Source organism: Monodelphis domestica, chromosome 4, assembly GCF_027887165.1.
Source record: "Monodelphis domestica isolate mMonDom1 chromosome 4, mMonDom1.pri, whole genome shotgun sequence".
NCBI lineage: Eukaryota > Metazoa > Chordata > Mammalia > Didelphimorphia > Didelphidae > Monodelphis > Monodelphis domestica.
In genome coordinates, this window is record NC_077230.1 from 4,647,413 (window position 1) to 4,661,687 (window position 14,275).

Here is a 14,275-nt window from a genome sequence, read left to right on the forward strand (position 1 = left end):
TATTAGAAGAAATCCAAAACATAATGCAATCATTCACTAACTCATTAAGTTATAATCTATAGTCTAGTAATAACAAAATCTAAATAACCCCAAATGAAAAAGTCTATAATGTCAATAAATGTGATGTCCTTCAGAAAATATCAAGAAACCAGAAACGAAAAGCAAAAATAAGGGAGGAAAAGAGAAACCAAGTAACTAACAGATTCAAAAAGTTCTACCAGAAAATTATGTGATACAAGGTGGCAATGTATGTTCCACATCTGATAAGATGTCCCACATAAATATGATATTGCATACACACACTTATGAAAGTTTAGCTCAAATATCTCCTTGTTTCTCATCTGATTTTACTTCTTTGGGATTTCTCGAACTGATTTCACCAGGTATTTTTGTCCTCCCCATATACAACTTTTTTCAACTTTTTGTATTTTGTCTTCCTCTGTTAGATTCTCCTTCTTCACTTCCTGAGACAAGGACTACCTTTACTTTTTCATATTTGAATTGCCAGTACTTAGCACAGTGCCTGACACGTAGGAGGCCATTAATAACTTTATTAACTGTTATATATGAAATGTATACATATATACATATACACAATTATATAAAGTGTATTTATATAGGTGCACATATATATTTATATACACAAAGATTCTTCATATTTTAGTGAACATGATCTCCACCAGCGATGAAAACCCCTTAAAACATCAAAGGGCTCTTTTAAATGAACATAGCTATGACATAGAGTTCCTCCTACCCTTTTAAATTGGTTTTGCAAGTACTTGGTAAATGAAGGTTAAATTTCTACCTAGAAATAAAAGGGAGAAATAATTTAAATCAAAACAATCTAAATGACATTAGTTCATATTGAACATATGTTTCATAAATGTGTATATTTTCTTTCTTTCTCAGGTAAATCACAAAAGAGAAATAGTGACAATGGCCAAGTTGACAGAGTCCATGAGTGAGTACCTTTGACATTTATTTAGCTTTTATTTTTTTCCTTTAAAGCCATAAAGTGCAAAATGTTTCAAAATCTATTACTTTTAACAAGAGTTTCTAGTTCTCCTAACTCTTTCAAACACATCAGTTATAGTAATACAATAAAAAAATAAATGTCATACTAACCCAATATATTATTCAAATTTCGTTTTATGTAGGACAGAATTCTATAATTTAAAAAAGACTGATTTTTTTTTAAAAACCCTTATCTTCCATCTTAGAATCAATTCTATGTATTGTTTTTAAGGCAAAAGAGTGATGAGATTGGGGTTAAGTGACTTGTCCAGGGTCACACAGCTAGGAAGTATCTGAGGCCAGATTTGAACCTAGGACCTCCCAGCTGCCCCAACTCAATAAGTTTTTGAGAAAATAGCATGAATTCTCCTTGTTTTCAATAATTGCCCAAGAAAATAGTCTATAGCAAGAAAATCTGGACTTTCAGTTATCATATATATTTGAAATCTGTAGCAATGCCTAAAGTGAGGCATAAATATTTCAAATCAAATCAAATATTTCAAAAGGCAGACATAAAAAAAAGTCCCTGAAGTAGAAGTAATTTACAAGACATATGAGTATTTGGGAGTTTTACTAGATGTCTAAGCCATGGTTTTTTTTTTAAATGTAAGGCATGTTTGGGGAGGGGAGAAGAGATAAATGATATAGCATATGAAAAATGGAAATTCCAATTGTTGAAGCTTAAAAACATGAAAATACACTTTCAAGGCCAGAAGAATTATCAAAAAAAAAAAGGTGTGAAAAAAGACATCTGAAACTGGGCACTTTTCTCTGTGAATGTTTTTTTCAGGTATTATAAAAATTTTATTCTATAACATACCAACAAAAACATGTAAATGAAACAAAAAAGTAAAACAAGACAATAAAAGCATAAAATCCTTTGTGTATACTTTTCTAAATGAGCACGCTAATTTTAATAGTATAATAATGAAAAAATCCTGTTTGCTTCCTGAGCTCATCTAAATTATGTTTCTTCTCTGTATTTTTTCTGTATTCATTGATAAAAGATGTTGTCGTTGCAATTGTTTTAATAGTAGTAGTAGTAGTGATGTCATGGTTTAATATTTACAAAGTGCTTTACATATTTCACTTGATGCTCACAGCAACTCTTTGAGGTAGGTACTGCAGTTATTATTATTCCATCTTTACTTATGACAAAACTTAGGCACAAAAAAGTTAAGTAGTTTACCTATAGCAGTGATGGTGAACCTTTTAGAAACTGAGTGCCTAAACTGCAACCCTCACAACAAATGTAAGCCCCGCCTCCCAACATTACCCCAGACTGGGGAAGGAGGAAATGCTCCCATTGGACAGCTGGGCAGAGGAGCAGGTGATGTGAGAAATGTACTCAAGCACATGTGGGGAGGGGGAGGGGACAAACACTCTTCAGCACACATGCCCATAGGTTTTCCTACCATAGGTCTATAGTCATATAGTCATAGGGAGGATTTTACATCATATTCCTGACTCAAAGACTAATTTATGGTCAGGAGTTATATTGTAATCTTGAATCTGTTTTTTTGTTGACTTTTTTATTTTTAGTTCTAAATCATGTTCTAGAAGTCTTTCCATATCTATTTAAATTCTTAATATTTATCATTTCTTAGCATATAATAGTATTCCATCATATCTGTCAATGAAATTTGTTCAACCATTTGCCAATTAAAAGTTTTTTATTTCTTTTCCTCTATTACAAATTATAGCCCTGTGAATATTTTTTTTTTGCAGAAAGCTCTTCCCCTCCCCCTATTAAATAACATTGCCAATGTATAGATCTAACTGTGGAATCACTAATCAAAGGATGTACACAGTTTTGTAGTTCTTGTGTGTGGCTGCCACAAATTAATATATTCTTGAATGAACCCTGAGAAGAGAGGTTGAAGACTGAGGGAGAATGGGTGATGAGGGAAAAGGAGAGGGGAAACAATAAAGGAAGAAAGACTCGGTGCTTAAGGATTCTCTTTGTCTTTTTCTCCCTTGCTTTTCTTCCTTCTTTTCCTCGTCCTCCTACATAGTTAAAAACAAAAGTTTATTGAGGTTTTGCGGTTCATCGCATAGGCACTGGCTATTTTACATTCAGACAAATTTCCCCTCCACTTTGCTTTTGTCCTTTTAGGACTCTAATTTTATTCTCCTATATGAAAAATGGAGTGTAATAGTTGTAGCTTGTTTTGAGATCTGGGTAGATCTTGCTTAGATCTGTAAAACAGAAGCAGAGAAAGGCTTGAACTGACCTGCTGGGTCACTTTTGTGTATCCATCAGCTCATCCGACTCAGTAGCCAATTCAGTACTGGACTCTTCCTCATCTCTGTACAAGCACCTCAACCTTGTTTAAAGCTGAAAGTTAGACCCAAAGCTCCCACACAGTAAAGGACCAATAAGCACAATTCTGAGCATACTTATGGGGAAGAGGACCGGTTAGAGAGAAGAAGCTTCGAGGCACATAAACCACTGGCAGGACATTCATACACACAAAAAGGATAGGATGGTTCCATCCATTTAGCACCAGAAGAGATCTTAGAGGGGACATATTGAGTCAAAAAATGGGAATAAGTACTACCTGTGAAAGAGTTTTCTCTTCCCATCTCTTTTCTAAAGGATAGTGACTCCCATCAAGAGGAGAGTCGAAAGTGGGGGCCAAAAGCTGGTTATGTCACTCTTTTCAAGGAAAAGAGTTTTGGGGATAAATTATAACTGATCACCACTTTAAATATTATTATTTTTATTTATTATATTATTTTATTATATTATTATAGTTTTTTAAATAATTTCCAGGTTGAAACTGAAAAGACATGCCTTTACATATCTAAGGCTTAATTCCCTTGCAACAAAATTCCATTTCCTCAATAAATATACAACAAATTAATAAAGCCATTTATCCAAACAAAAATCAGGGATGGTTTACATCTGAGAATTCACATAGAGAATGAGCATAAAATCTCCCTTAACTGAGTCTCCTATCCCATCAAGGGGAAATTCTCCAGTCTCTAGTTTAGTGAGCTGGCGATCGGGACACGATTAAGGCACAAGTTCCTCTGCATCTTTTTGCATCTTCCCAGACTCTTTTTCTCCTTTCTGAGATCTGAGGAGAGTCTGGAACCACATCTTCTCTCTCAAAGCTGTCCAGCCAGAAAACTATGATCTCCCTTTTACCCCAAGTTCTAATCAACTTTGCCCCTCGTGCAAGGATTGAATATCGAATGATGTATCTCCACCAATGAGAAGAGTCCCATGCTGTGAGGGAGAGGTTGCATTCAGAATCCAAGAAAGCCAGCAAATAATTAACTGGGGAAAAAAAAGTCCATGTAGAATAGTTGGGAATCAGATAAATGCATAAGATTTGTCAAATAAATAAGCAAAAATCTGGAGAAATTAATAGAAAATTACTACCTAAATGAATCCACAAATCATAGGATTTTAGACTTAAAATCAAAAGGGCCCTTATAGATTATCTAGCCCAAGTTCCACTTTTTACAAATGAAAAAACTAAGACTCAATGAGATTAAATGGCTTATTCAAGATCATAAAGTGGGGAAATTGGGATTCGAATCTATGCCAGCATTCTTTCCCCTTTGATGCAACATAAGTTAAAATAGTAATGAAATCATTCTCAGAGAAAATAAAATAATAACAAAATGCTAATGGCAAAATGAATATTCAATCTGAAAAGGAAACAAAGGAGATTTGCAACCATCATATTTTAAATTATACAATCAAGCAGGAATTATCAAAACTTGGATAAAATAAAAAAAAATTAACAGAATAGAAATTAAAATACTAGAACCAAGTCGTTTTGGTTGTTTTTTCATTTTCAGTCATGTCCAACTCTTTGTGACTCCTCTTGGGGTTTTTCTTGGCAAAGATACTAGAGCAGTTTGCTATTACCTTCTCCTCTTCATTTTACAGATGAGGAAATTGAGGCAAATAGGCTTATGCAACTTTCCCAGGGTCATATAGCTAGTAAATGTTTAAGTTCAAATTTGAACTCAGGTCTTCCTGACTCCAGATGCAGCATTCTATCTTCTGCCTATAGGCTAGGTTTGAAATCAGCAGACCTCGGTTTGAATACTATTTCTACCAGTTTCCCTTCCTGGTCATTATTATTCTTCCTCCCACTAGAGGGTTAGTCCTAGCTATCTCCTATTCTGACTTCAGTATATATAAGTGACCTGTTCTCATGGACTGAGTTAATATCTCTATGCACATAACTCCAAAAATCTATATATCCAACCCAAATTTCTTCCACTTATTCTAGTCCAATATTGCATTATACTATAATCCACGTGTCTAACAGGAATCCGTATCTAATTGTCTCAACAATACAGCAAACACAACATGACTAAAACCGAAACCCTCATCTTCAACCATAAATATGTCTAACATCTTTCTTTGCATATCTATGTTTAATTCTGATTTCAAGAATTCCTATGGGTTCATGCTTATACTGCATATAATCTAGTGCTTCCCCAGGGCAACCTTTTACATTATCTTCCTTCATACTTCTCCTAGGATGTTAGCTCTTCATGTAACCTTTTCTTAGTTCCCCGCTCTTGGTATTCTCTCCCCCTTCAAATATTCTTAAACATCTTTGTATGAATTCTTCTTTGGCACCTTCACCTCCTGCCATATTTATGTGTTTTGTTTTCCTCTAGTAGCATATAGGTCTCTTGCGGTCAAAGAGCAACTCATTTTGTTTCAATATACCCAATACCAAGCCACAGTCTTGCATATAGTAAATGCTTAATACATTCATAGGATCATAGTGTTGGAAGAGATCTCATCAACCTTGCAAGCAAGAAATTCCCACTATCATAAACCAAGAAGGGGCTACCGAGGCTTCTGCTAGAAGACCTCCTGCCAGAGAAACTTACCACTGCCATAATGAATCAATTCTACTCTTGGGTTACTCTAGAACTCTAGTTTTTCCCTTATATCAAGCCTAAATTTGCCTCTTTGCCTCTTGCCTATCAAAGAACCCAAGTCTAATCTCACTTCCACATGGCAACCTTTTTGATACTCAGCAGCGCTCCTTCAGTAGAGATCCTTCCCCTTAACCTTAAACTGAGGGACCCAAAACTAAATTTAATAATTTAATAATTTAAATAATCATTTAAAAGGGGTCTGGTGAAAGCCAAATAGAGAGAAAACCACTTCCTAATGTGCATCAAGGTCATGGTTACTTTTTTTGACTGCGACCTCTTACTACTGGCTCATTCAGAGTAAATACTATACTCTAACTTATTTTTACATTTCTCCAATTACCATATACCCATGGCATACATAGTATACTAAGCTTAATAAATAATTGTTGAATGAAGTGGGAATCATTTAGAAAACTTCTCCATTCTCCCAAGAAGGGACCTGATATCCCAGATTACTGCATTTTTCTCAGGCAATTACTTGACATTCTCCATGCTGGTTTTTAATTGGGCAGCAACTATGTAGTTGGATACTGAGACTACACCACTGGCCACAGACTTCTTCTTATGTTGACCCCAGTCTTGACCATGATTTCCACTTGAATGCCACTTCTCAACAACAGATGACATTTACATCAGCAGTTTCACCTAGTTATTAAGTGGATAGAACAAGAGCTTAAAGTCACTATTTTATGGGGTCAAGGAGTTGGTTTACCAATTGTCAAATTGAAGCCAGCTAAATCAATAGATTTGTTTTGTTTTAACCTATCAGCCTGAAGAGCACATAGTAGGTTGTTCTTAAGGTGCAGCCTCAGCTTTATCACAATATACAGACATATGTTCAGTTCAATGATATAACACAGTCCACTAACATTGACTGATAGATTGATATACTTAATCATGTCAATAAAATCCTAATTCTTCTTGTATTTGATACCCTCTGAGGACCAGGATGTGGAGTTGTGGAGTATTAAAGGATTTTATTGTCCAAAGACTGAGGGAAGCCAAAATCATTCAGCAGTTCATACACAGATGCTCTCCTTTGTTAGCTTTTATAAGTACTCAGAGAATACCTCTACAGCCTTCGAAAGGAAGGAGTATACCAAGGAAATGTTAATGTTCTTTCTTCAGTGTGGTGGTAACTAAGTAAAGGATGCTGTGTTTGATCCCCAAGAAATGCATCCTGCCAGTGCTCTTTCCTCCTCTTTTGCTGTGGGATGGGCCAGCCTCTCACAGGGGATGAGGTTTTGGAGATGGGATGGTGTTCACGGAATGATGAATAGGACACAGCTTTCCATTCAACCCGCAGTAACACAGGTTTCACAAGATAAACTGCTCGCCTTTTGGCTGAGGCTTGGCTTTATTTTATACCCTCATGATCACACATCTACTTGGCACACAATTTCACTCTCAACATACATGTTTCCATAGAACCTAACAAGAGATGTGAAGCCTGAGATAGTCAACAAAACATTGTTGCTAAGTTCAGGGTCAGAGGATAGAATCAACATGACACAGATTTGCCAGAAGTTTTTATGCCTAGAAAAGAGGGCCCTATCTAAGTGGGTATATAAGAATCCTTAGGTTTAATTTTGTAAGTGGGATCTTCTGGTAATATTCTGGAGGGACAGAATGGGACATCTGAATTAACCCTGCAAGCATGTTGTTCTCATATATTTTTCCTGGGGCTAAGTAAGAATAATAATCATAGCAATTCCATTAATAAGGGGATGTTAATAAGGAAAGTCACTTGGGGAAGTTTCAGTGGGTATTTCTATCCTTCCTGGGACTGCTTTGCAGTCCTTGGTTTCCACGTGTGACTGTGTCAAACAGCATGGTCTCTGATGGCTCTCGGCACTCTTTCTATATCAGCAATGGCATAAAATAGTCAATCTCCACAAAAGATGTTAATTTTTCACTGAAGTACTAACTTTCCTTTCATGTCTGAAATAAAGACAACTGAAGTAGATATGGCAGTGGCACAGGGTAATCAGAGTAGAAACTTTCTAGGAAGAGAAGGGAGGAGGCATTCCCCAAGATTTTATTATACCTTCCCCAATGCCAAAAACAATAATTAAAACATTTAATAAATTAATGGTTTATAGATGAATCCTGTAATCTAGAGTTCATAAATTTAGGATGAATAAATATTTATTAAATGCCTACTATGTGCCAGACACTGGGTTAAATGCTAATGACACAAAGAAAGGCATTAAATAATGCCTATTCTCATGCAGCTCACAATGTTACAGGGGAAAATAACCATGAAAAGAAGCTGCAAAAGGTGTCACAGTAGGGGAAGGGTTGTGACCTAGGGCATAATGAGTTCTTGCAGCTCTGGTGGAAAATGACTTAATGAAATTAAAGTTTAAATCAGAGTTGATTGCATCTTGCAGAATGATGAGTTTCTGGAAATGATGAAGTTCAGAGAATTCCCTGGGTGCCCTCTTTAAATGTTGGAGGATTTGGGCGGAACTTTCAAATGTCCAACCTCCACCCTCTCCAGTCCAAGAGAGGAGCCCCAGGGAGAGGGCTTGTCAAGGAGGTATATTGATTTTATCTTGTAAATTGATTTCTGGAGACGATAAAGTCTGGGGAAGCAAGGGGGTATGAAATGATGAGTTCAAAAGAATCACAAATGATTCCTGTTGCCAAAGGATTGCTCTTTATTTACACAATAGACTACTGAGGTCCAAAGAAGCAAAATGACATGTTCAACTTAACAAAGCAATATATACACATATATTCAAAAAAATGACATACATATATCATAACTTTCCTCTGCTTCCCTCCTTTCTTCTTTCCCTCTCTGTCTCTCTCTTTCTGTCTCTCTGTCTCTTTCTCTCTCTTTCTCCATTACCATTTTTCATTGCTCTGACCCAAAGTAAAAAATAAACAAATACATTTTTAAACTCTTTACTCACACATCCTCTGTTATCCTTACCCACCTCCCACAAGTTGCCACCCAGTTTCACTATCCTCCATCCCTCCCTCCCACCACCTGCCACCTGGATCCAATATATTACTCCTCCCTCCCACAGCCTGCCACTTTATTTCACAACCCTTTCCCTCTTTCCCTCCCTCCCTCCCACAAATTGCCATTCTTATCTCTCTTTCCCACTCTTCATACCATTTATCAAACATGGTTTTCTGCTCCCAAAAAAAAGACAGTGGAAGGAAGTGAGAGGATATACCTGAAGGAATATGTAACAATTCTCATCGCACCTAAGCAAGTTGTAAGATAGGTATATATATCTATATATATATAAATTTCTTGGAACCTCCCCTTAAGAGTCAAAGGCTGAAAGGGAGAAATGTTAATTTGGCAAAAGTGGCCAAATGGATCTGAGAGATGCCATGTTTACTGAATAGTAATGGTGGCCAGAGTATCAACATGATGCCAACCTCAGAAATAAGCAGAGATAAAGTAAAAGTATAAAATGTGTGGATAAAGTAAGACCAAATCGAATATTTTACACAAAATACAAGTGAATAAATAGTAAGAAGTTAAAAATATAAAATGCAATTTTTTTTTAAAAAGTCAGAATTCTACAGATTTCAAAAAGGCAGAGGAAGAAAGGAAGGAACAGGAGGATCCAAAAACAGTTGAAAGCAAAAAACTCTTTTCTTAGAAAAGGATGGATAAAAACATTTTATCTAAGGAATTAGCTTTCCATTCTCTAGGCTCTGTCTGCCTCATTTAATATTCTCAACAAGAATGGCTAGAGCTCTTTGGAATATTTTTAGAAAATAATCTGTTACCCATTTGCTCATTCCATGTAGGCCCCATCCCCTTCACATTTTGTTTTGCCTAGTTACCCTGCTGTTCCTTTCTCTAATGCCATGCAAACTAGGTATGGCAACAGGTATTGTTCCCATGGGATCAAAAACACTGCTTATGTCTCCCTTAACTCTCATGCTTGTTTTTGGAGAGGCTATTCAAGAGGGCTTTGAAAAGTTCAAGGGCTTGACATGGATTAAAATCCTGGATTGGTAGAGAATGTTAAGATATTGACTTCCAGCATGGCAGCATATGGGCAAAAGGAATGGGATGCCTCATATGAATGAACAGCTGAGAGAATTCCATCATCTTTGAAAAGAGTCTACTTTCCAGATTCGAGATTGTTAAGAGTGACATTCTAAAGGCTCTAAATGTCATCACATCAAGGTTATCAGTGGCATGGAAATTCACAGACCAACATATTCAAAATGGTGTTTTTCAGACTATTGTTCAGTCATTCATGTTCAACTCTATATTACCCCATGGACTCGTCAAAGCTACTGGAGCAGGTTGCCATTTCCTTTCCCAGGGTATCCTCATTTTGCAGATAAGAAACTGAAAAAATAGGGATTAAGTGACTTGCTCAGGCTCACAGAGCTAGTAAGTGTCTGAAGCATGGATTTGAACTCAGATCTTCTTGACTCCAGGTCCAGTATCCTGCACAGCCTGTACCTCCTAGCTGCCCCAGTTTATAAAATGAGCCAGTGCTAAGCCATTATCCTTATATATTTCAACTCTTTCCTATCTCTGTCCCCTATGAATCCTAAGTAGTAAAATATATCGATATTATATACCTACATCTATATAACTAAAATCGTCCGTAAAAGCTGGGGGCACAATCCTTTAAGTGGATTCGAAAACTACTTGTCCATTTCCACTAGATTTGAGGATTACCTGTCTTTCCTTGTTCTCTCAAGTAATGCCACACCTAAGATACAGGCAGGGTGTAGCTACAGATTTCATTTTTAGGTATAATACCTGTGGAGCAGATGAGTTTTCTGCTTCTGGATTCATCTGTGATTCCAGGCAGTCTAGTCTCAGATGATTGATTTTGATTTCCTGAATTCAGACTACAATTGAACACTATTCCCTATTCACTTTCTGCTTTCTGAGAAATGTATTTAATTCAAATAAAAGCTGCGCCTTAGCTGGGAGGAAAATTCCCAAATAATGGAATTAAGGTACACAACGGACTTCCCATAGCTGTCATTTGTATGGCATTTCAAGGTTTACAGAACACTCAGTACATTATCTAACAACAATCCTACGAGGTGGCTGATGTTATTCTTCTCCTTTTATAGATAAGTTTCCTTACAGTGTATTCATGTAAAACCCACAAAGGCTAAAGGGCTTCCCTAAGGTCCAGCCATTCTGTATATCAAATAGAATTGAATCCCAATTTTCCCATGCAATGCCATACCTAGGTTCTGGATGTTTTTTTGTCAGTCCTCTCAATTTTCAGAATGAACACTCTTCAATTCATCTTGATAGTCTTCAAGTGAATCCAATAGAGGGCAAGCGAGATTGTGCCCCAGGACACTAATAGTGAAGGAGAAACCATTAAAGGAGGTGTGATCTTTCCCCTGGTGACCACAATCGTCCTACTTTGCTTGATTCTCCAACTTATGTCGTCATATTCTCCAAGATCTTATCATCTGTCTGGGGGACCTCTTCATTACCATTCCCCAGGACTGTAGGTAACAAGAGATGCTCTCCCAGTCTGCAATTGTACCTGTGATCATACTCTGTATTATACCATCTCTTTCCCTTTATCTCACCATGGTATGATCCTTTTTATCACTGCGACTGTGCAACACGGCTTCGCCACTTCAACTCTTAGCAAGACAAGACTCCTTCCCCAGCTCTACAAATCCTAACAAACCAGACCAGGACTCCCAGTTTGTTCATTCACAGAATTCATTCACAGAGCATTATCCAAATAAGGTGATGGAGACAATATATACCTCTGCCCATAGGATACTTAACATTGAATCAAAGATTTAGCCCTCAAGCAATGAACCAGAACTGAGCTGCATCTCAACTGTTATGACTGAAGCAAACTATGAGATTCATCCCATAAGCCTGGGCTACAGGCTACAACCAAGTAAACAAGGCAGGAGCTGTGGATGCTTGACCCAATGGTAATTCTAAAGCTTGGAACCCCTGAATTTGCAGAACCTTCTAACTAGAACACAGGGGTTAAGGCTTCAACCAGGAACAAGCCTAGAGTTATGTTCTCCAAATCCAAACTGAAGTTAACCCAGGAAACTCAGACCAGAAGCGTCAATAAAATATATTGAATAGCATCATAAATCATTAGAACCCACTGAAAGTTTGCTGATGTCTGTTCTGATCTGCAAATCCCAATCCAAAGAGCAAGAGGTGGGCAGCATAAGTAAAAGAATAGTCATAAACTAAACACATTTGAACATTGTAGGCAAGAATGTGAAGGCTTCTCTTAAGAGAAAGGAAAGCAAAAATCTGGGATGAGGGATGAGTAAAGAGCGAGAGAAGTGAGACAAGAAGAATCCGGTTATTTCATTTAGATCACAAATGTCAGGCAAATTTCTTCTACTTACTTCCAAAGTAGAAGGTAGGAGAAAAGAGAGGAAAATGCAAGGAGACAATGGAAGGAGACACAATTAATAGTAATAACTGTTAATGAGGTTAACTCATCCATAAAAAGAAAATAACAGCAGAATGAATTAGAATGCAGAATTTAACGGTATAAAGATTACAAGAAACACCTGAAACAAGAATTTATGTAGTAAAAATGAAGGTCCAGAGGAAAAATGGCTGAACTCATAAAAAGTAGGAAAATGATCATGATTTTAGACAGAAACAAAAAGATAGACATAATTTTTAAAAAAGTTAAGAGAAATTCCTTTATGATTAAAGTCACCATAGATCACTAGCAATAATTACTATATATACAATGAATAACATATCCAAATGATTAAAGGTTAATTAAATTGGAAGGGAAAATAATAAAACAATAAAGGTAGGGAGACAATGTATACCTTTTTTATACAAATCTAAGAGAGAGAAAAGAAAGAAATTAAAGATCTGAATAAAACTGCAAAAAAAAATAGATGTGATAGATGTCTGAAGATTAAAGAATGGAAAATCTAAAAATTTACATATTACTCATCTGTAGATGACATTTTACAAACACTGGCTGTTTTTGAGAATAAAGACCTCATCAAAAATGTACAAAGCAGAAATATTAAGTATATCATTAAAAAGAAACTAACATAATTCTTAAAAACTGATAGTTCAAAGAATATATTATAAAAATAGAATATTTCATCATTGAAGAAAATGCCAATTATGATTCAATATACAAAACTTATGAGATACAGCTAAAGCAGTTATGAAAGGAAAATATTTATCTCTAAACGTTTTCATCAACAAAAAGAAAAGGAGGAAAAGAGGGAAAGAACCAATTGATGAATTGGGACTACTTTAAAAAAAAGAACTTAATCAGTCAAAAATTGTCAAATAAATAACAAAATCTAAATTATAAAAATTTAAGAAACAAGCTTTTTTTTACTAGCAAATGGACTAAAATATATTAAAAAGATTCTACACTATAATCATGTTGAATTTCTATGAATTAGGACTGGTTCGGTTTAAAGAAGGTTAATGAAATAAACAACATGATTGTGTTATCAAATACTGAAAACGCTTTTGCTGAAATTTAAAAACAGTTTCTATTTTTAAAAATCTCATAGGAATAAATAGACTTTACCTTAAAATTGCAAATATTATTTATTTAATTCAAAGAGTAAACATTGTATGCCCTAGAGAAAATAAATATCAGTAAGATCAGGGGTAAATCAAAGATACTCATTATTACTACTACTATTTTTTTCTTCCTTAAAATCAGATTTTATTTCAGTCATTACAACTGAACTCTAAACTAAGGTGCTAAAATTCCACATCTTTCAATATTGACCTAATAATATGGCACATGTACATGGCAAGGCTAAATCTGGAATTACTACTGCTATTTATCATAGTGCTAGAAATGCTAGCTACAGCAATAAGAAAAGAAAGAAAATTGATGGAGAAAAGCCAAAGGCAAAGATGAAATGACATTAATGCTTTTTTCTGATGATATAATAGTATACTTAGGGAACCATAGTGAGCCAAATAAAAAGTAATTGAAGTAATTCACAAATTCAGCCAAATTTTGAGATACAAAATAATTCCACATCAATCATTAGCATTAATTCAAAATAAGCTTTAAAAAACTAAAAAATATTTGAAGGTGGTTCTACCAAAATTCATCCAGGACTATATGAATCCAACTACTAAAAAATTCTTCACAAAAGACAGACCTAAGTAAAGAGAAACAATAAGAGTTTATACATCCATTGCACCAAAGTAACAAAAAGTACAATACTACCTAAATAAACATATTTCATGAGTTTTTTTAACCAATGAAATTACTCAAAGAATATTTTCTAGACTTAGAAAAATAATAATGAAATTCACATACAGGAACAAAAGGTCAACAATCTCAACGGAAGTCATGTCAAAAAAAGAGAGGAGGGA

General features: G+C 35.5%; 1 protein-coding gene across 3 annotated transcripts in view; it reads left to right on the plus strand.

Annotated features, from left to right (window-relative positions):
- Nucleotides 1-14,275, plus strand: part of KCNJ6 (potassium inwardly rectifying channel subfamily J member 6) — a 192,604-nt gene that overhangs the window by 62,358 nt on the left and 115,971 nt on the right. For all 3 annotated transcript variants that reach the window (XM_056797073.1, XM_056797072.1, XM_056797071.1), the window contains one exon: nucleotides 910-961. In XM_056797073.1, the coding sequence (XP_056653051.1) occupies nucleotides 937-961 (25 nt within the window). In that variant the 5' untranslated portion in view covers nucleotides 910-936. The remainder of the gene's footprint in view (nucleotides 1-909; nucleotides 962-14,275) is intronic.